Genomic DNA, 24,407 nt, shown 5'->3' with positions numbered 1-24,407 from the left:
CTGGTACTTTTCTCACATATATAATTTTTCCACATGATCACCCTCACTCTTCTCTACTCTCCCTTCTATAGATGGTCATCACCTATGGGAGACAGAGGCCAAGGTTGACAAGGACTCCTCCAAATCTGTAAGTCTTATAAGCATGACATTCTGCATTTTTTATAGGTATTTCACAGCAATGTTTGTATTAGTTGGAAGACACTCTGTTGCGTCTCTCTCCCTCTCTCTCTGGACCGGGTGAGTCACCCAGAGCACTCTGTTCTTCTGGGAGACTGGGTCTGAGACTGGGGGATTAGAGAGTATTTATATGTAAGGTAGTGCACCTGCTCCCCGTGTCCTCCCCTGCACATCCACACACAGATGCGCACACACACAGATGCGCACACACACAGATGCGTACACACACAGATGCGCACACACACCGATGCAAGCACACGTGTGCTCACACACACACATTCCTACACACACACAAATGTGCACACATACAGAAATATGCACACACACTCTCACTCTTTCTTTCTGACACACACACTCGTACGCACAAAGATGCATACACACATATACTACCGTTCAAACCTTTGGGGTCACTTAGAAATGTCCTTATTTTTTAAATAAAAGCACATTTTTGGTCCATTAATATAACATCAAATTGATCAGAAATACAGTGTAGACATTGTTAATGTTGTATATGACTATTGTAGCTGGAAACGGCAGATTTTTAATGGAAGGGATATTAATCTTTATATGTGAATGTATGAAACCTGTGCCGGTGGAAAAATGTTTTGATGTTGGGTGCCGCCCTCAAATAATCGCATGGCATGTTTTCGCTGTAATAGCTACTGTAAATCGGACAGTGCAGTTAGACTAACAAGAATTTAAACTTTCAGCCGATATAAGACACTTACAGTTGAAGTCGGAAGTTTACATACACCTTAGCCAAGTACATTAAACCATTTAAACTTGGGTCAAATGTTTCAGGTAGCCTTCCACAAGCTTCCCACAATAAGTTGGGTGAATTTTTGGCCCATTCCTCCTGACAGAGCTGCTATAACTGAGTCAGGTTTGTAGGCCTCCTTGGTCGCACACGCTTTTTCAGTTCTGCCCACAAAATTTCTATAGGATTGAGGTCAGGGCTTTGTGATGGCCACTCCAATACCTTGACTTTGTTTTCCTTAAGCCATTTTGCCACAACTTTAGAAGTATGCTTGGGGTCATTGTCCATTTGGAAGACCTATTTGCGACTAAGCTGTCACTTCCTGACGCATGTCTTGAGATGTTGCTTCAATATATCCACACAATTTTCCTCCCTCATGATGCCATCTATTTTCTGGTGTGCTCCAGTCCCTCCTGCAGCAAAGCAACTCCACAACATGATGCTGCCACCCCTCGTGCTTCACGGTTGGGATGGTGTTCTTTGGCTTGCAAGCCTCCCCTTTTTCCTCCAAACATAACGATGGTCATTATGTCCAAACAGTTCTATTTTTTTTTCATCAGACCAGAGGACAGTTCTCCAAAAAGTACGATCTTTGTCCGCCAAAAAGTACGATCTTTGTGCCCATGTGCAGTTTTCGCACCAAAGTACATGAATCTCTAGGAGACAGAACGCGTCTTCTTCTTGACCGGTATGATGGCTGCGTGGTCCCATGGTGTTTATACTTGCGTACTATTGTTTGTACAGATGAACGTGGCACATTCAGGCATTTGGAAATTGCTCCCAAGGTTGAACCAGACTTGTGGAGGTCTACAATTTTTTTTCTGAGGTCTTGTCTGATTTTTTTAAATAGATTTTCCCATGATGTCAAGCAAAGAGGCACTGAGTTTGAAGGGTAGGCCTTGAAATACATCCAGAGGTACACCTCCAATTGACTCAAATGATGTCAATTAGCATATCAGAAGCTTCTAGAGCCATGACATCATTTTTGGGAATTTTCCAAGCTGTTTAAAGTCAGTCAACCCACTGGAATTGTGATACAGTGAATTATAAGTGAAATAATCTGTCTGTAAACAATTGTTGGAAAAATGACTTGTGTCATGCACAAAGTAGATGTCCTAACCGACTTGCCAAAACTATAGTTTGTTAACAAGAAATTTGTGGAGTGGTTGAAAAACGAGTTTTAATGACTCCAACCTAAATGTATGTATATTTCTGATCAATTTGATGATATTTTAATGGACAAAAAAAAATATGCTTTTCTTTCAAAAACAAGGACATTTCTATGTGACCCCAAACTTTTGAACGTTAGTGATAATTGTACACAGTGATAATTGTACAGTATATTCAAAATATTGTGTAGAAAAATGTACCATTTATACTAAATTATCTGCACATTTACCCTAAAAGGAGCTGACCAGTACCATGTGAAGGTACCTTGTGTGTACCTTTGACCTTTTGTACCCTAGGGAACAACACTGTACCCTAATTTTGAGATTGTGTGGATATACTGTATGTTCTTTGTAATTTTTACATTTACGTAATTTAGCTGAAGCTCTTATCCAGAGCGACTTACAAATTGGTGCATTCACCTTATGATAAAGATTACCTGGTCACACTGCTGAAACATTCATGCACATCCGCCCAAAAGCTTGCAAGTTCAAATCCCCAAAGCATTTATTTACCTTTATTTAATCAAGGAGTCACCATTGAGACCAGTGTCTCTTTTACAAGGGAGCCCTGCATATACAATTTCATAAAATACTTAAAAAATATAATATAAAATGTATCAAATACAGCACAACACATATTGCACAGACAAACATAAATATACACAAAACACAGTCAACTAAAACAAACACATTCTTCATTATAAAAAAATCCTCTGTTCGTTGACTGAACTGCCCTAGGGACACACCCATCTATTCTAAATGTATTGTGGAGGTCATCCCAAACATGTGGAGAATGAAAACTAAAAGCTGAATTTCCTAACTCTGTAGACACCAAAGAAGTCTCCAGAGTTAACCAACCCTGTGATGTGGTTTGATAACTTGTCATTTTTAATCTTAACAGTGAAGTTAGGTAAGTCGGAAGCTTGTGGAGCAGGGATTTGTGAATTAAAAAAATAAATGATGTGATCAATGTGACTTCAAAGTGGTCCAGCCATAAAACTGTCTCCTGTGATAAAACGAAGTGCGCTATGAAAAACGTCTTCCAGGGATTTAAGAGTAGATGCAGCTGTACTTCGATAAATAGTATCACGATGATCAAAAACAGGTAGAAAGGTTGACTGCAAAATCTGCTTCCTGCTGACTAGAGAGAGACAAGATCTGTTTCTGTAAAAAAAGGCCACTTTTAAATCTTATTTTCTTAACAAGCTCATTTGTATGTTTTTTAAACTATAAATCACTATCAATCCAAATACCAAGGTATTTGTACGCAGGGACTTGTTTTGATTACAGAACCATCCAATGAGCGAAGACGTAATCCATCTGAGACAATCTTACAAGAACTTGAAAACAACATGCATTTAGTTTTGCCCATATTAAGCACAAGTTTTAAATCAGTAAAGGTTTCCTACACAACTGCAAAATCGGACTGTAACCAGCCAGGTCAGCACTTGTTTACATAATAGTATCATCCACATATATTTGAAATCTTTTTTTTTAACAGATTGACCAATAGGTCTTAGTATCGACACATGCGGAACATCTTTATGTACTTAACCTCTTGACGGTCGCCACAGCGCATTTTGAAAAAAATTCGTGCCCATTTTAAACGGCCTACTACTCAAACTCAGAAGCTAGGATATGCATATAATTAATACTTGTGGATAGAAAACACCCTAAAGTTTCTAAAACTGTTTGAATGGTGTCTGTGAGTATAACAGAACTCATATGGCAGTCAAAACCCCGAGACAGATCGAAACAGGAAGTGGAATTCTGAATTGCGAACTCAACTTCATCACGTTGCCTATTAATCACACTGTGAACTATGGTTCATTGAGCACTTCCTATTGCTTCCACTAGATGTCCCCAGTCTTTACAAAGTGGTTTGAGTCTTCTACTGTTAAAACTGAATGAATGAGACGCTGTGGAACGTGGTCACACGGAGAGGGCCATCACCATTATGACGCCGGCGCCCCTGGTTACCCTCCCCTTTCGAAACGTTTTGAAACACAATGCAATCGTCCCCCTCGAATCTTATTGGCTCTCTTGTTGAAAAACGCCCTGAAGATTTATGTTATACAACGTTTGACATGTTTGAACGAACGTAAATGGGAAAAAAATGCATTTTCTTGAAATTGCTGTCCCGCGGCCGACGGTGCATTTGGATCAACCTTCAGACGCGCTAACAAGAACAAGCTCTTGGAACATAAAGGAGTAATTTTTTCTAACGAAAATACATTTGTTGTGGACCTGGGATTCCTGGAAGTGCTTTCTGATGAAGACAACCAAAGGTAAGGGATTATTGACAATAGTATACAAGACTAAATGTGATATGCAATTGTTCCAAGATGGCGCTGACCTGTAACGTTAGCCTATTTTTCAGAGTATCGCATCCCCTTTTATCGCAAAATGTGATTACCCAGTAAAGTTAATTTTAAATCTGGCATTACAGGTGCTTTCAAGAGATATTCATCTATAAATCTTAGAATGACAATATTACATTTTGAAAATGTTTTCGAATAGTAATTTTGTAAATTGTAGCTCTGTTTCATCGGATGCATTTGAGGGAAAATAGTTAGTCAACGTTACGCACCGATGTAAAATGCTGTTTTTATATATAAATATGAACTTTATCGAACAAAAGAATGCATGTATTGTGTAACATGATGTCCTAGGTGTGTCATCTGATGAAGATTGTCAAAGGTTAGTGCTGCATTTAGCTGTTTTTTGGTTATTTGTGATGCATGTGGTTGGTCGGAAAATGGCTATGTGGCTACTTTTACGATATACTCCTCTAACATAATCTAATGTTTTGCTTTTGCTGTAAAGCCTTTTTGAAATCGGACAACGTTGTTCGATTCAGGAGAGGTGTATCTATAAAACGATATAATTTGAAAAACATTTTTTTTATTTTTTTTTTATTACATTTTGTTATGCTAATGGCGATATGATTTTTCGCTGGATGTCCGTGGCCGCACAGGGGTTAAACAAATTCGGACTTAACCCCATCAATCACGATGGCCTGAGTTCTGTCACTAAGATAGTTCATGATTATCAAAATAAAGAAAGTCGCACACATATATAAACTCCCAGTAATTTAATGGGCATTTACCAACGTTTCGGCATCACTGTGCCTTCCTCAGTGATGCCGAAACGTTGGTAAATACCCATTAAATTGCTGGGAGTTTATATATGGAGTATGCAACTTTATTTTGATAGTTTATTTGCCGTTAGTCAGCACCTCCACACAAACAAATTTTCTGGGTGTGCTCCAGCTCATGTTTTTTAATCTACTAAGATAATCATGAAAACAAGAGCAGATGTAAGAGCCCAGGCCAATCGAGGACAACTAGTTCAATAAAATTGCATGATCAACAGTATCAAACGCTTTTGACAGGTCCACAAACAAGGCAGCACAATTCATTTTATCATCTAAAGCATTGACAATATCATTAACAACCAATATGGTTGCTGTGATAATGCTGTGCCCTGGCCTAAACCCAGATTGATTTATTTAAAAAATGAAGATAATAAAAAAGCAAAGTTGCTTATTTACCAAAGATTTGAGAATCTTGGCTAGACATGGAAGCCTGGAGATGGAACGATGTGTTTTGAAGGGGGCATGATTATCTACAACAGTATTGAAGACATTACAAAAAATCTTAAAGCTAAATCACATTCAGGGATAGCTGAGATATAATCAATATAAAGATCATGTAAAAAAGCTTGTTCACTAAAGTTCCTCTTAGTGAAGACATGAGGCTTAGATTTATGCATTTTCACATCTCTGACACAGACAACTGTGCAGTGGTCACTAAAATTCAGTGGGAAAAACCCCACTAGCAACGTATTTGTCAACATAAGATCAGTCAGGGTAGATTTTGATGGATATTTAGGATTCAGCTGTTTTGGCTCGGCTGAGACCGGTTTAGTTTAGAGCAAATATCTTTCAGTGTATCACTAGCGGCATGCCGGATAGGGCCTAAAAAAAGATTTTCGGCCATGTTCACAGGCTTCCTCCAATCAATATTAAAATCGCCCATAATAAATAGTTCAGATTTACCAGACTTAGATAGCAATTCAGATAAATTGTTACGCGCACATGAGGGAGCAGAAGGAGAGCGATACACTCCTACTAGTCCCAGCTGGTTATTATGACCAAGGCCCACATTAAGAACGCTTTACATAAAGTGTCCCTGAGCACTGCAATTTTTTATGTTGGTGTTGTCAGATAATCTGACAATTATTGACTTGATTCTGGCCAACCTTTAGCAAAGTGTAGAAATGTATTTTTACCATTTAAATCTGTGGCGTAGGAGGACATTCAGGACATTAGCAACCAAGCGGATGTGAATTCAAATCCTAAGTGAGGTATAGTTTCAAGTAACCAGCATTCAGCAGCATACTGCCTTTTGCAGAAATAACACCTGAATTCAGCTGTACAAATTCAGTAATGTGTTGTTTTCCATACTTTCACTGCAACCAATAGTCTGTAGTATACCCTAAAAATACAGGAATGTTTTAACAGTGTAGCATTTTATTGTATAGAAGGAAAACATAGAGGAGCGGGAAAGCACAGGATGGTTCTTCACAACCATCAAAGCAGTATAGAACCTTTTACTGAAATGCAAATAAAAAATTGTTACACATATCACCCTCACCCCTGACCAGAACCCCTTAAGAACCTTTTATTTTTGTAAAAAACTTTGTATGCTGAGTGTATGCTTATTCAAAATGGTCTGGTCAAGCTGGTCTGCAAAACCACGGCCATTATTATTGTATTTCTCAGCATGCTCTATTGAAGTTTGATTTTTAGAATTGTTTGTGTCAATATCTATGTTTTGGCATGTACATTGATTGAATCATTAATCAATTAATTTATCTTATGCTACAAAAAGATAGATAACATACATTTTTCTAAACTAATCAAATCTGTTAGTTGCATCCGTTACTGAAATGGTTGTTCCAGTTTAGATGGTCTCATTCATTTATCTGTCTAACTCTGGCAATCATTCTGATTGCGACTTGCCAGTGGTTTCTTTGAACGCGCTAGAGGAATTTGAGCGCAGTTGTTCTCATGGGGAGAAAGATGGTGGAAGAGGATGATAAAGTAGATTCTGAATCTAATGGTGGTAGAATCAAGGAGAATTAGAATATTGTCCAAAAGTATGGAAAACGGAGAAAAGTAGCATACAATGTCCCTTCGTATCTTGTAGGAGTATTTTTTTTAATGAGGAGCAGCTGATCGGATTACCAATCCGGAAGAATCCATTTGAGATATCCAAACTGGTGGAGAGAGTGCTGGGTAAAGTGAAGGCTGTGAGGATCACGAGAGGCGGGCTTGTTTAGATATTTGGTCCTTCTGCGGATCAGAAGGAACGTGTGTTGCGTCTCACCTGATTTGATACGTTTGAAGTGTTGTGTGTGTCTCTTTGAAACAGAGCACCCGTCAAGGGAGTTATTTCTGGTGTCTCGTGGGATGTTGAAGAAATGAAAAATATTCCTGGAGTGATTGATTGATGAATCGTGTGGTGAATGAAGAAGAAGTGAAGTCTATCTGTTCTTTTGTTTTTTGATATGGAGTCTCTCCCTACTCAAGTGCAGTTGGGGTATATAAATGACAGATTCAGAGCATTTATCCTAAGACCAATGCAGTGTGATCATTGTAAAGCTTTTGATCATGTTTCAAGTCTTTGCAGAAGGGAGAAGCCGATACATTTTAAAGGTTAAGAAGGTGGACTTTGTGGCCTTTATGGCTATAGTGATTAATGGCACTGCCAAGGTGGAGAGAAGGTCCAAGAAGATGGATATCATTGTGGATGCAGCGGAGCGGTTCCTGGGACTGAAAGATTTCTCAGCGGAGGAGTTACATTGAATATTGTCACAAGCCGTATCATGGAGATTTGAAAGAAGGAAGAAATGTGAGTTTTTTGGTTTGGTTTTTTCAATGTACTATTTTTATTTGGGTGGATTAAGTTAGTTTCCCTATCACGTATGGATTTTCTTTTTACCTTGTTTTGTTTTTTCAACCTCTCCAGTTTGTGGCGGCAATACACCTTTATGGGTTGTAGTCCGCCATAATACCCACAGAAGAAGAAGAATCATTCTCATTGTAGATTGTCGGTGAATAAATGTTCCAATTGTTGAATATTTCCACTCAGGCTTGATTCAAATAGGAATTAGCCATCACTCTGCAAGTCAGTGTTGTGCTGTATGTTAGTTTGTTTTTGCACTATATCTGATTTAGATTTTATGTTATCTTGTGAATTGTATGGGCAGGGCTCCCTTCTGAAAATGTTGACTGTGTTAAATAAAGGAACAAATTATAGTTATGTGACTTCATGCTGGTTTTGCAGGTGAAGGCTGGTCACCAGCAAAAACACAGTGAAATCTTGTCACCAGCCTATGCTGGTTTATGCAGTTTCTTCAGTAGGGCACACACTCACTATTGCTGTTGGGACACATCTGTGAGAATCTCAAATAAACAAGGGTCTTTCTTTACAGCCCAGACTGCTGGATCAGTCCCATTCTAAACACCGATAGACCCTTGGCCAGGTTTAACCTCTGCGTATTGTGCTACAAAGCATCAAAATGGCACATTCAGCACTGAGGAATTTTAAACACGTCACCGCATCAGTCAATGTCCTGCCTTCCCCTAAGGGAAGACTCAAAGAGGAGAATAAACCATAATTTAGATGTGTTACTTGTTAATAATTGTATGATCAGGCCTATTTTAACTTCTCCATCTCGGCTATGTCACTGTTTAGTCTAGGGTTAGTCATATAGACAATTTTCTTTTGTGACGGGAGTTACTCAAATTAGGTATAAGGTGTGCAATTGGACATGTCATTGCCGATTAACTCAAAAGTTTTTTGACAAACAGAAAAGTAGTCGTTGTAGCGCAATAGCAATCTGGTAGGAATGAGAATGATAAAATTAGGAATTAATGTGTATGTTTTTGTTTCTCTCAATACCTACCTCCCTGCTAACTTTCTTATTGTTTTCCCCCCTCACTATAAAATAAATGTTGTCCACGGTCCCTAGCATCCCAGACACAGTTCATGACTGAAAGTTTAAACAGTAAACTCTATTTTGACCCTTTTTCATTAACTAATCCTCTGATGTATTATCAGGGTGGACCAGGCTAGAACGGAGTGAAGCCGGAGCATGCTATGCAACAGAAGTGCTTCATCTGGTTTCACTTTAGTTTACGGCTGTACTGATTTAAAGTGTGTCAGGCCTCACCTGAACCTGTCAGGGCCAGCCTTCCTCTAAAGCCTAATGCCAAGATAAATAACTTTGTCTGGCTACTGCTCAGCACCTCCATCAGTCTGCAATAGATTGAGTTAAACTCCAGACATGGGTTCAAATTGTATTCAAATTAATTTCAAATACTTGAACTGGGCTTGACTGAGCTTTCCTGGTGCAATGGATCCAATAAAATAGTCTCAAAACTGCACCAGCACCAGTCCCACCCATTAGGCACTCCAGGCAGGTTAAAGCAAACACTAAAAGTATTTTAATGATTCCAAATAGTATTTGAACCCAGGTCTGTAAAACTCCATGCAGCGTAGCACTGTTGTCTGGTTACAGACTGAGCTGAACCCAATCACACACGTTCAGTTCTGGCCTGCATTCACTTCGTAGACAGCAGGGAGCAGTGCTGGGGGAAATGAAACATCTGGATACTCCCTGGATGAATTTATAGTTACTCACCATAAAAACAACCGTGGTTTACTGTATAAGCTTACCTCACGTACGGGCTGCCACTGTATCCCCCATCTGGACTGGAGTATCACATGCACTCCATGAATGGGATATAACATGACAGTGCAGAATAAAGTGGCTGTTGTGCCAACACAAATAAAAGCATAATTTAAAGACAGATACCTGATGGCTATCCTGTGACACATCTCAGATGTGTCCTTGGTTCGCAAAATACATATTTTAAAATATTTGATCATTTTTGTGTGTCTGAATGTATGTGTTGCATCTCTGTGCATGTATATGGGTCTCGGTTGTGTCTCACTATGGATGGCATTTCCTTTGACTTTGCATTTCAGACATCTCTTCTCATTGAAATCCCTCCTTATCGGAACCAGAGGATATCCAATCCTGTTCAGGTGAACTTCTATGTGTGCAATGGCAAGAGGAAAAGGAGCCAGTACCAGGGATTCGCCTATGTGCCTGCCAATGGTAAACTCTCTTTCATTGTCTCTGTCTCCGTCTCTCTCTCTGTGTCTCTCTATTCAAAGCTCTGATTTAACTGTGGTCCCAGCCCTGTATGTGGGCACTGATGTGGCTTAGTCTCTGTCCCATCTGAAAGTGCAGCATTGTCCTCAGCCTCTCGTGAGAGTCAGAGAGGGGAGAGAGAGGTGACATTGGGCCTGGTCAGTATCTCTTAAAGGGTTAGACTCTAGAGTCTCTTCATGAAACAAGCAGTGTGGTCTGTGAAGTCATGTTTGAAGGAGCAAAGCACTATGTAGTATATTGAGTAAAACAGTTTTTTGTGTGTTTTTGAGAGCGCAGTAATTTATTTCAAGTTGTAGATCTCAGTGAGGTACAGTATGAAGCTTCTGCAGCAGCAACATATTTCATAATGCACATTTGTGACTCGTTTCAGGATACTAGGTGTATGTCTTTAAAAAAATAATCTAAATGCGTTTTTGGCAGAAATGTCATTTGGAACATGTGAACTTTCATGTGCCTTAATAACAAACTTGTATTCCATCTAAATGTGAATGAAATTGTTGAATTACAAGCCTAGTTGGTTTAGCCACAGAAAAAGACAGCAACCTGATTGGCTGAGATAATGAGTGGGCTGCACATTCCGAGACATGAGTTCAGATTGGTCTGCCATGTAGCAGGCTTCTTTCTATTTGAGCTGGTCAGTATGTGTAGCTTTTTTTGAAAGATATCACGTAGTAGAACTGCATAAGTGTTGCTCTCCACTTTCTGGAGGACCGAGTTTTGAAATCAGTGAAATTAGAATATGATAGCAAAGGAGATGGAGAGTCTCCAGATTACATCCAGACTCTTTTCTCTGTATATATCAATGATGTCGCTCTTGCTGCGGGTGATTCCTTGATCCACCTCTACGCAGACGACACCATTCTGTATACATCTGGCCCTTCTTTGGACACTGTGTTAACAAACCTCCAAACGAGCTTCAATGCCATACAACACTCCTTCCGTGGCCTCAAAGCTGCTCTTAAACACTAGTAAAACTAAATGCACGCTCTTCAACCGTTCGCAGCCCGCACCTACCCGACTAGCATCACTACTCTGGACGGTTCTGACTTAGAATATGTGGACAACTACAAATACCTAGGTGTCTGGCTAGACTGTAAACTCTCCTTCCAGACTTATATTAAGCATCTCCAATCCAAAATTAAATCTAGAATCGGCTTCCTATTTCGCAAGAAAGCCTCCTTCACTCACGCTGCCAAACATACCCTCGTAAAACTGACTAAAACTGACTTCGGCGATGTCATTTACAAAATAGCCTCCAACACTCTACTCAGCAAACTGGATGCAGTCTATCACAGTGCCATGTTTTGTCACCAAAACCCCATATTCCACCCACCACTGCGACCTGTATGCTCTCGTCGGCTGGCCCTCGCTACATATTTGTCGCCAGTCCCACTGGCTCCAGGTCATCTATAAGTCTTTGCTAGGTAAAGCTCTGCCTTATCTCAGCTCACTGGTCACCATAACAACACCCACCTGTAGCACGCGCTTCAGCAGGCATATCTCACTGGTCATCCCCAAAGGCAACATCTCTTTGGCCGCCTTTCCTTCCAGTTCTCTGCTGCCAATGACTGGAACGAATTGCAAAAATCGCTGAATTTGGAGACCTTATATCTCTCTCACTAACTTTAAGCATCAGCTGTCTGAGCAGCTTACCAATCGCTGCAGCTGTACACAGCCCATCTGTAAATAGCCCATCCAACTACCTACCTCATCCCCATATTGTTTTTATTTACTTTTTTTGCACACCAGTATTTCTACTTGCACATCCTCATCTGCACATCTATCACTCCAGTGTTAATTTGCTAAATTGAAATTACTTCGCTACTATTGGCCTATTTATTGCCTTACCTCCTTTCTCCATTTGCACACACTGTGTATAGATTTTTCTATTGTGTTATTGACTGTACTTTTGTTTATCCCATGTGCAACTTTATGGTGTTGTTTTTGTCGCACTGCTTTGCTTTATCTTGGACAGGTCGCAGTTGTAAATGAGAACTTGTTCTCAGCTGGCCTACCAGGTTAAATAAACGTGAAATAAAAGAAAAGAAAAAACATCTTCAAACTAATGGCAACCATGGCATCCGTAACAGAGAGGGAGTAGCGTCCACCCATTCGTTGTTTAGCTAGCTAGCTAGCTACTTGTCTTAACAAAAGACTCCACTATGCAAGTAACCATTTCAATAGAATGTTCATGATGTCACTGGGACAACTGTTGATAGCCAGAGCAAATTTACCAGCCACGTCTATCTACTGTGATTTCAAAGCACTCTTGTCTGAATGTGCCAGAGCACAGAATAACTGACAAATTTACGAATGCTCAACATCCGTTGAATATGGCCGGTGTGAATAAACGTTGGTCTAAAAGCATAATTAAATTGTTGCCAGCAGCACAGTTGCAGTCACCAATGCTCTGGATAATGTATAAACAGCATAACCAGCTCTGCTAGTTCGAGTAAAATGGTCAGAGTGAGCTGTTCTCTCATTTGTGTCTGGAAGTAGTAGCAAGCAAGCCAACATTAGCCAGTTAGCTGGGTGCTTGACTGCTGTTGTTAGGACAGAATGCTCAGATCAACCCTACTCCTCAACCAGAGCATCCAATGTGCGCTCCGACAGCGAAATTCTCTGAATTTACAAACGGACAATCTGACAACGCTGTGATACGAATGTCCAGAGCACACTCTGACACTCCAGATTAAATTTACGAACACACCCGTAGTCTGTGGTGATTTTAGCATGTAAATCTCGCTGGGCAAATATTTTTAAATGTGGGATGCATACCAGAAAAGTCACTACACAACACTAAACAATACATTGATTGCACTATACCACTGCTACACCTGGCTATCAGCAGAGCCTTGTCTGGCAGCGAAACTGTTAATTCAGTCTTGTTTACTGCCTTTTCAAAAAACATAGCTGATATGGCTGACTTGCTTAAACAGATGTGATTTCTACTGACAATTGAGATGTACAAATTTTGGCATAAGAGGACGACAAGCAGATAAGTGGCAATCTATAATTTCGATTAAGATATTAATGAGCGAGCTAGGACGGACGTAGTCATTAACTATTTATTCAGCACTTTTGAAATGTACAGAGACAGAATTCAGAACATGGGCCGTTCTTACAGTGTTCTGCCCGTACACCAAGTCAGAACCGCAGGATAAATAAAGGGGGCATATAAGCAGACGATGAAAGGTCTTACAATATTCAATGATTACATTTATCAAAAACATGTGCACCACCAAGTCAGAACAGTAGGCGAAATTAAGAGGTAAAAATAGACCAAATTATTAGGGTCGGCTACTAACAGCTTACTACACAACATACACTTAGTATTACTTTCTTATCTCCCTGGCATATTACATCATTTATGCAGCAGAATACAAGACATTTTTGAACTCACGTTGTTGTGCTGTGCTCACTTGAAGGTGGCGCGGCGTCCTTCGTGGGCAAACTATGTCATCAAAGTCTAGCATTCTCTGGATTTATGGTGCTTTCAAGACAACTGAAAAAAGGTTGAATCATGATTATGTCAGTGATCTTCAGGTCGTAGCTCTAGAAAGAGGCCCGAGTTCCCAGTTGTCTTGAACTTACTAAAGTCAGATTTTGCAGTTCTGAGTTAACAGTTGTTTTGAACGCGGCACAAATCATGCTCATTGAACGCATGGCCAAGGATTTGCCAGTAGATTGTCAACTTGATTCATGACTGCTAGCTAAGATTTAGAAAGTATGAGCTACCGAATATATAACGGTAGCTACCGTGATTTGACGTAATTTATCTGTGACCAATGACCTTGAGCCTTCTTGGATGGGCACTTCTTTTGTAACTCTATGGCAGCACCCAAGGGGCTTGAATTTTCAAGCTCTACCCTTAGACTTGGCAGTGATGTAGTGTCCCCATGAGTGACAGAACACTGAGCCAATCACACTGAGCCAATGCTACGTATTTTCTGCTGGCTTGCCCCACCACCACAGAAAGTACTGAGGTAGGCTGAAACAACTGTATTTTGGAACTGCCTTACTCAAAAAAAACAAGAGACCATGTTTGTATGCGGTTTTATTAACTCAATGATATATATATGTACATTGTTTGCAAACTGATATGTGACACATATTAATGCCAAATAACATGCAAAACAGGCAAGCCCATTTTTTGCAAAAAATGTGGGGCTCAAAACTGTTGGGGCTCTGCCCCACCTGCCCGGAATGACGGGTCGCCACTGCCGTAGTGTAAACCAGCCTTTAGTCTTGAAATCTTTGGTTGTTTAGTATATGTCATCACATCTGAATCCTTAAAGAGATGGCCGGGGCTAAAGCTTAAGAGGGTGTGAATGATGCTGAATAGGTGTAGACAGAGGAGCTCTCCAGTAGGTTTACCAAACTTTCAAAGGCCATTTTTTTCACAAGTGAGGTTACAAGTTTATTAACTTTCAATGCAGAATTACTTTCCCATTGTTCCTCAACTGTAGTGTATGATATACAATGTTCTATCTCTTTCTGTATTTTTATCCATTGTAAAAAAAAAAAACACAATTTCAAATTTTGCTACATAATATCGAGCCGATCGGTCACATTTACAGGATACTAGTGCTTGGGTCAGATCCAAGGAAAATAGGCCTTTTTATTATAGAACCAGCTGGAAGTCTCTTGTGGTGATGATTCATCCCTTTTTTCTTTTTTAAAATATTTTCAGCAGGGTGGGAGAGCTTAGGCCCAGACACAGTCTCATTGATGAGAGTGTTTGTTTGTCTGTGGGTATCCTAGCCACAAACACACTTGCTCACTCTCTCACCCGCTCACACTCGACAGGAGATCGAACCACATGTTTATACATTTCTCCTTTTCCTCTCCTTTTTCTCATTTGTTCAGTTCCAATGATAAAAATGGAGCCCCATGATGACTGCGACCCCCCTCAGGTGTGTCCCCAGCATTGCCCTGGCCTGGCGCTACACCCCAAGCCCTACAACACTCCACAGGTGATGACCTCTATGATACCCACAGAACTCCGGCCGTGCATGGGGGGTGCCTACCCCGCTTGCCAACAGAGACTGGGAGGGAAGCCTTCCTCACTGTCCTCCTCATCCTCCCCCAGCACCAGTCCCAAACTGCATGACCTGTCACCCACCACTCCCTTCTCCAAGTGCCTGTCAGCAGGCCCATCCCAGTCTCCGATCCCACATGTCTCCATTATCCAGGAGACTCCTGGACGCTACCAGCCACAACCTGTCCTCTACCCACCCAGTAGTGCCTCAACCTCCCCAGGCTCGCAGCCCTCCACCACTGGCACCAGCGGCCCAGAAGCCCCATTCTCCCCCACCCACTGCCTGACGCCGCCCCAGCCCATTAGTGGCAGCTCTAGCCCAGTGACCGAACAGTTACCCAAAGTGCCAGAGAGAGGCGGCCGCTCATCTAGCCCCACGCTGGCTATCAACATCAAACAGGAGCCACAGGAACTGGACCAGATGTACCTAGATGATGGTGAGTTATTAATCATACACCTCTCCAGATGATCCTAATGCATTGTGGATCACTGTGTGAATCAAAGCCACCACTGAAAAATACAGTAAGTCATATTCTTGTCATATGGTAAATTATTTATTGTATAGCCAGGTGCTTAGAAGTTACGTAAATGCACACTTGATATACAATACTATGTTATTCTACTCTCTGTCACTATTTACAGTAATTGCCTTCTCATGAACTTGGTGAGAAAGGCTTTTATGATTACATTTACATTTTAGTCATTTAGCAGACGCTCTTATCCAGAGCGACTTACAGTAGTGAATGCATACATTTCATTTCATTTCATGCATTTTTTTTTTTTTTTTTGTACCTGTTACCTAACCACCTTGTTTAGCCAATAGCCATCAGTCCATTTAACACCCTCTGGGCCTTGTCCTCCCACTGCTATCAGCTGACTAGAACAGGGATTTGCGGTTAGATCATAGAACCCTGGTAGGTCTGTGGTGGAAATATTGTACTTTGAAGCCCATGAATAATGGCCAGGCCTTTTAAAAGCCCTGATAAAATAAACATCTCTCCTCCTCTACCTCTTTTCTTCCTCCCAAGTAGACTGCAAGCTGGGGATTTTTAGCAACCCAGTATTATGATCTCACTGGTCTAGGATTCCAGCATTCACCACCTCTAAGGGTTCTGGGCTATGTGCTGCTGATTTGAAATAAATGGTATACATTATCTTCCCTGGGGTTAGCTAGACAACAGTGCTGCATGTCCCAATATCAATCACTTGGAGAAAACCATCCTTCAGAGCTGGAGATGTGGAGTCGCTAACCAGCAGCTATCAGCAGCAGTGAAATTACAGCTCTTTGACCAGCCCCCCCCCCCGAACTAAGCTCAAATGTTGGGCTGGGGCTTCCTGGCCCTGGTGGATTGGTTATTATGCTGGAGCTACGGTCCAACCATTCTCATGGTCCCCTTCCTGCTAACAGTCTGGGTAAATAACACACTGACTGAAGCTCTGTTAGCCTGCTCTGTCTGTCTGGCGAAAATCAAGCAGCAGAGCTCATGCTGTGGTAGGTTATTTACATTGTTCATCGAATAATCATGTCATCACTAACCACATTTATCAGGACTTGTTTCTCTTGTATACTTAGTGAGCAATGGTTGATTTGGACCAGGAGTGGTATACTTGGACAGGATGTGAGTTTCTGAGGAGAACGGCCTCCCAATTACACAGTGTATTTTGGCAAATAGGATTTTCAGAAACACTAAGCGTTCCAATCAAATGTGGCTTCTCACTTCAGTAAATGTTTTTGGCACGGTTACATGTGGATTTGTATTTTATAGACTAACTTAGGTGTGGTGTTATGTTCATTCATTGTTGACCATACACGTTAAAGCCCAAATAAACAAATAGAAAGTGTTTTATTTTGTGCAGAGAATCTTATTGTCCATGGGCTAGTAACTTATTTGATTCAGCACTAACAGGAAATTTGATTTGTGAAAATTCTCATTAAAGTTGGCTGCTGTAGTCATGCATCCTGGATTTGTATTAGTTTAAAATGTTGAGATACAGTAGATTAAAGCATGGGTTCTCAAATGTTTAACTTGGGCCCCCCTTCCAGCATTGGGGAACATCTCACGCACACACTGCACGTCTATTTCTATGGGCACAAGCATTGTTCATGACACAAACTGTTCACACCCCTTTTGTTGGTGGAGAGAATTTTGCAGGTTTAAAGTTTATTTCCTGTAATTATACACATTTTGTCATGGGGTGCAAAGAAAATCTTGCAGTTTTACAAAACATTTTCTGCCATTCTATACATTTTTGCTATGTCTAATGTCTAATTACAGCTAAATCTATGGGCTAAAAAAATCAAATAAACGTTAGCTGACATAGGCTTGCTGATCTGGACATTTCTGACAGGTTATAAATAGCTCTAAGGTATGCAATGACTAACATGACAAGAGGAATTGATGATGCACTACCCAATTTTGAAATTGAACCTTGTGCGTTCTAACTATTACAACTTTCAAGAGTAAGTTTAATACCGGACTGCGTTCCTTCAGAAAGAATATATATATATATTACCAGACAAAAGTTTTAGAACACCTACTCATTCAAGGGTTTTTCTTTATTTTTACTATTTTCTACATTGTAGAAAAATAGTGAAGACATACGGAATCATGTAGTAACCAGTAACACTCTTGGCATTCTCTCAACCAGCTTCATGAGGTAGTCACGTGGAATGCATTTCAATTAACAGGTGTGCCTTCTTAAAAGTTAATTGTGGAATTTCTTTAATTCTTAATGCATTTTGAGCCAATCAGTTGTGTTGTGACAAGGTAGGGGTGGTATACAGAAGATAGCCCTATTTGGTAAAATATCAAGTATTATTATTAACCTCTCTAGGGGGTCTGGGACGGTAGCGTCCCACCTGGCCAACATCCAGTGAAAATGCAGAGCGCCAAATTCAAAAACAGAAATACTCATTATAAAAATTCATAAAACATACAAGTGTTATACATCGGTTTAAAGATTAACTTCTTGTTAATCCAACCATGGTGTCAGATTTCAAAAAGGCTTTACGGCGAAAGCATACCATCCAATTATCTGAGAACAGCGTCCAGCAGACAAATCATTGCAAACAGTTACCAGCCAAGTAGAGGAGTTACACAAGTCAGAAATAGCGATAAAATCACAAAATCACTTACCTTTGATCTTCATATGGTTACAGTCACAAGACTCCTATTTACTCAATAAATGTTTGTTTTGTTCGATAAAGTCCCTCTTTATATCCAAAAACATCCATTTTGTTCAGTAATCCACAGACTCAAAGGCAGTCACAACAGGCAGATGTAAAATCCAAAAAGTATCAGTAAAGTTCGTAGAAACATATCAAACGATGTTTATAATCAATCCTCAGGTTGTTTTTAGTCATAATAATCAATAATATTTCAACCAGACGAAAGCGTCGTCAATATAAAAGGAAAACAAGAAAGGTGCGCTCTCGGTCGTGCACATGAAAAACCTCTGGGTCACTGCAGTGTCCACTCATTCAGAGTGGTCTTACTCCCTCATTTTTCAGAATACAAGCCTGAAACAATTTCTAAAGACTGTTGACATCTAGTGGAAGCCATAGGATGTGCAATTTGAGTCCTAAGTCAATGGAATCTGTATAGGCAGTCAATGGAAAACTACAAACATAAAAAAAATCCCACTTCCTGGATGGATTTTTCTCAGGTTTTTGCCTGCCATATCAGTTCTGTTATTCTCACAGACATTATTTTAACAGTTTTGGAAACTTTAGAATGTTTTCTATCCAAAGCTACCATATATTATATGCATATCCTAGCTTCTGGGCCTGAGTAGCAGGCAATTTACCTTGGGCCCGCTTTTCATCCGGAGGTGAAAATAGTGCCCCCTACCCTAGTGAGGTTTTAATGCAAGAACAGCTCAAATAAGCAAAGAGAAACGACAGTCCATCATTACTTTGAGACATGAAGGTCAGTCAATGAAGAATATTTCTATAAATTTGAAAAAACCATGATGAAACCGGCTCTCATGAGGACCACCACAGGAAAGGAAGACCCAGACATACCTCTGCTGCAGAGGATAAGTTCATTAGAGTTCCCTGCCTCAGAAATTGCAGCCTAAATAAATGCTTCACAGAGTTGAAGTAACGGACACATCTCAACATCAACTGTTCAGAGGAGACTGTGTGAATCAGGTCTTCATGTTCGAATTGCTGCAAAGAAACCACTACTAAAGGACACCAATAAGAAGAAGAGACTTGCTTGGGCCATGAAACATGAGCAAATTGGAGATTTTTGGTTCCAACCCCCATGTCTTTGTGAGACTCGTTGTGGTTGAACAGATCTCTGCTTGTGTATTTCCCACTGTAAAGCATGGTGGAAGAGGTGTTATAGTGTGGGGGTGTTTTGCTGGTGACACTGTCTGTGATTTATTTAGAATTCAAGGCACACCTAACCAGCATGGCTACCACAGCATTGTGCAGCGATACGCCATCCAATCTGGTTTGGGCTTAGTGGGACTATTCTTTGTTTTTCAACAGGACAGTGATCCAAAACACCTCCAGGCTGTGTAAGGTCTATTTGACCCAGAAGGAGAGTGATGGAGTGCTGCATCAGAAGACCTGGTCTCCACAATCCCCCGACCTCAACCAAATTGAGATGGATGGGGATGAGTCACACCGCAGAGTGAAGGAAAAGCAGCCAACAACTGCTCAGCATATGTGGAAACTCCTTCAAGACTGTTCGATATGCGTTCCAGGTGAAGCTGGTTGAGAGAATGCCAAGAGTGTGCAAAGCTGTCATCAAGGCAAAGGGTGGCTATATGAAGAATCTCAAATATATGATGCTGCCACCCCCGTGCTTCACGGTTGGGATGGTGTTCTTCGGCTTGCAAGCCTCCCCCTTCTTCCTCCAAACATAACGATGGTCATTATGGCCAAACAGTTACATTTTTGTTTCATCAGACCAGAGGACATTACTCCAAAAAGATATTTGTCCCCATTTTCAGTTGCAAACCGTAGTCTGTTTTGGAGCAGTGGCTGTTTTGGAGCAGTGGCTGTTTTGGAGCAGTGGCTTCTTCCTTGCTGAGTGGCCTTTCAGGTTATGTCGATGCAGGACTCATTTTACTGTGGATATTGATACTTTTGTACCTGTTTCCTCCAGCATCTTCACAAGGTCCTTTGCTGCTGTTCTGGGATTGATTTGCACTTTTCACACCAAAGTACATTCATCTCTAGGAGACAGAACGCGTCTCCTTCCTGAGCGGTATGACAGCTGCGTGGTCCCATGGTGTTTATACTTGCGTACAATTGTTTGTACAGATGAACGTGGTATCTTCAGGTGTTTGGAAATTGCTCCGAAGGATGAACCAGACTTGTGGTGGTGGTTTTTTGTAGGTCTTGGCTGATTTTTTTTGATTTTCCCATGTCAATCAAAGAGACACTGAGTGTGAAGGTAGGTCTTGAAATACATCCACAGGTACACCTCCAATTGACTCAAATGTTGTCAATTAGTCTATCAGAAGCTTCTAATGCCATGACATCATTTTCTGGAATTTTCCAAGCTGTTTAAAGGCACAGTCAACTTAGTATATGTAAACTTCTGACCGACTGGATTTGTGATACAGTGAAATATAAGTGAAATAATCTGTCTGTAAACAATTGTTGGGAAAATGACTTGTGTCATGCACAAAGTAGATGTCCTAACCGACTTGCCAAAACTATAGTTAACATGAAATTTAACATGAAACACACACAGTTGAAGTTGGAAGTTTACATACACTTAGGTTGGAGTCATTAAAACTCGTGACCCAAACATTTGAACGGTAGTGTGTATGTGTATATATATTAGTTGAGTATCTGGGGCATCAGCATTTGTGGGTTTGATTACAGGCTCAAAATCATGGGCCTCTGTAGGCCTATGTAGATTTTCCATAAAAATATTTTAAAATATCGAACCCACAAATGCTGATGCTCCAGATACTCAACTAGTCTAAGGAAGGCCCGTTTTCAGCTGTGCTAACATAATTGCAAAAGGGGTTTCTAATGATCAATTAGCCTTTTAAAATGATAAACTTGGATTAGCTAACACAACGTGCCATTGGAACATAGGAGTGATGGTTGCTGATAATGGGCCTCTGTAAGCCTATGAAGATATTTCATAAAAAATCTGCCATTTCCAGCTACAATAGTCCTTTATTTCTGATCAATTTGCTGTTATTTTAAATGGACAAAAAATTTGCTTTTCTTTAAAGAACAAGGACATTTCTAAGTGACCCCAAACTTTTGAATGGTAGTGTATATGTGAAATAATTGTGTGTGGGGGGTCTGTGCCGACCCCTTGTGCCCCCACTGGGTTAGAGTATGTTTGTGAATATATTAATGGAATGCCCATACATTCAACTTTAGTCTGAAGGAAAGATGTATACAATAGAGCTCTGATATTTTGACCTCCATACTTGCTTAATATCTGTCATACCACACCACCAAGAGGTATCCCTGTCTTCCATCATCCCAGTATCTCCCTCACCATGCTTCCTTCTAACATGCAGTCCCCTGTCTGTTTACTATTTATCATGGAAACTCTGACTAGACTAGTCTGGCCCAGTGCCTGGGCTATAGGTCTACTCTTCCAGAGACTGTGTGTGATGGAGGGAGCCCACTGGCTATAAAAGCTGCTGACTGGAGATAGAGTGGTCTGGATGCTGCATGAGCCTGCTGCCTGCTGGCACTGTGGCCCTGAGGGGACCAGTGCGAACAGTGTACTGTTACTGTAAAGTCACGCATGAGAGGCAGGTGTAGTAGGTGATCGAGACCTGTGATGGAAAGGAAGGCAGGGAGGGAAATTAGGTTTTTACCTTGAGATTGTGCTTCCCTCAACCTTTTCTAGATATTCTTAACTTAATGAAGGAGACACAACCTAATTCACAGTTTTGGTTAGGAGGTGTGATGTGGTCACAAAGTGCTTTTGGATTACCATTCCCAATATTGAATGCCTATACGTTTTAGAGCATCTGGAAGTTGAAATCAAGATATACACTGCTCAAAAAAACGAAGGGAACACTAAAATAACACATCCTAGATCTGAATGAATGAAATAATCTTATTAAATACTTTTTTCTTTACATAGTTGAATGTGCTGACAACAAAATCACACAAAAATAATCAATAGAAATCCAATTTATCAACCCATGGAGGTCTGGATTTGGAGTCACACTCAAAATTACAGTGGACAACCATACTACAGGCTGATCCAACTTTGATGTAATGTCCTTAAAACAAGTCAAAATGAGGCTCAGTAGTGTGTGTGGCCTCCACGTGCCTGTATGACCTCCCTACCACGCCTGGGCATGCTGCTGATGAGGTGGCGGATGGTCTCCTGAGGGATCTCCTCCCAGACCTGGACTAAAGCATCTGCCAACTCCTGGACAGTCTGTGGTGCAACGTGGCGTTGGTGGATGGAGCGAGACATGATGTCCCAGATGTGCTCAATTGGATTCAGGTCTGGGGAACGGGCGGGCCAGTCCATACCATCAATGCCTTCCTCTTGCAGGAACTGCTGACACACTCCAGCCACATGAGGTCTAGCATTGTCTTGCATTAGGAGGAACCCAGGGCCAACCGCACCAGCATATGGTCTCACAAGGGGTCTGAGGATCTCATCTCGGTACCTAATGGCAGTCAGGCTACCTCTGGCGAGCACATGGAGGGCTGTGCGGCCCCCCAAAGAAATGCCACCCCACACCATGAGTGACCCACCGCCAAACCGGTCATGCTGGAGGATGTTGCAGGCAGCAGAACGTTCTCCACGGCGTCTCCAGACTCTGTCACGTCTGTCACGTGCTCAGTGTGAACCTGCTTTCATCTGTGAAGAGCACAGTGCGCCAGTGGCGAATTTTGCCAATCTTGGTGTTCTCTGGCAAATGCCAAACGTCCTGCACGGTGTTGGGCTGTAAGCACAACCCCCACCTGTGGACGTCGGGCCCTCATACTACCCTCATGGAGTCTGTTTCTGACCGTTTGAGCAGACACATGCACATTTGTGGCCTGCTGGAGGTCATTTTGCAGGGCTCTGGCAGTGCTCCTCCTGCTCCTCCTTGCACAAAGGCGGAAGTAGCGGTCCTGCTGCTGGGTTGTTGCCCTCCTACGGCCTCCTCCACGTCTCCTGATGTACTGGCCTGTCTCCTGGTAGCGCCTCCATGCTCTGGACACTTCGCTGACAGACACAGCAAACCTTCTTGCCACAGCTCGCATTGATGTGCCATCCTGGATGAGCTGCACTACCTGAGCCACTTGTGTGGGTTGTAGACTCCGTCTCTTGCTACCACTAGAGTGAAAGTACCGCCAGCATTCAAAAGTGACCAAAACATCAGCCAGGAAGCATAGGAACTGAGAAGTGGTCTGTGGTCACCACTTGCAGAACCACTCCTTTATTGGGGGTGTCTTGCTAATTGCCTATAATTTCCACCTGTTTTCTATTCCATTTGCACAACAGCATGTGAAATTTATTGTCAATCAGTGTTGCTTCCTAAGTGGACAGTTTGATTTCACAGAAGTGTGATTGACTTGGAGTTACATTGTGTTGTTTAAGTGTTCCCTTTATTTTTTTGAGCAGTGTATTTAATTTTTCCATTGGCAGTTATTGACTTTGTTTGTCTTGAGCAATGCTCAATAGCTATTTAAGTGCAGGAAATACATCAGCCCATACGCTGACAAGAATTTCATAACAGATTTGTCACACACGAAAGTATTCAGACCCCTTGACTTTTTATTAGGTTACAGCCTTATTCTAAAATTGATTAAATAGTTTTTTCCCCTCAATCTACAAACAATATCCCATAATGACAAAGCAAAAACAGATGAATTTAAATTTTGGCAAATGTATAAAAATATGAAACTGAAATATTACCTTTACATAAGTATTCAGACCCTTTACTCAGTACTTTGTTGAAGCACCTTTGGCAGTGATTACATTATAGTCGTCTTGGGTATTGTAAGGTTCTGCTTTTCTTTTCTTAGTCAACTTTGTGTTCTTTTTCTTTGTGTTCTTGAACGTAG

General features: G+C 41.1%; 1 protein-coding gene across 3 annotated transcripts in view; it reads left to right on the top strand.

Annotated features, from left to right (window-relative positions):
* Positions 1-24,407, top strand: part of LOC106569777 (nuclear factor of activated T-cells, cytoplasmic 1) — a 72,893-nt gene that overhangs the window by 33,031 nt on the left and 15,455 nt on the right. For all 3 annotated transcript variants that reach the window (XM_045694593.2, XM_082961062.1, XM_082961063.1), the window contains exons 7-9: positions 72-127; positions 10,164-10,296; positions 15,223-15,831. In XM_045694593.2, coding sequence (XP_045550549.1) covers positions 72-127; positions 10,164-10,296; positions 15,223-15,831 — 798 coding nt within the window. The remainder of the gene's footprint in view (positions 1-71; positions 128-10,163; positions 10,297-15,222; positions 15,832-24,407) is intronic.

Source organism: Salmo salar, chromosome 14 (assembly GCF_965601325.2).
Source record: "Salmo salar chromosome 14, fSalSal1, whole genome shotgun sequence".
Lineage (NCBI taxonomy): Eukaryota > Metazoa > Chordata > Actinopteri > Salmoniformes > Salmonidae > Salmo > Salmo salar.
This window is presented reverse-complemented; position numbering and strand designations above follow the sequence as displayed.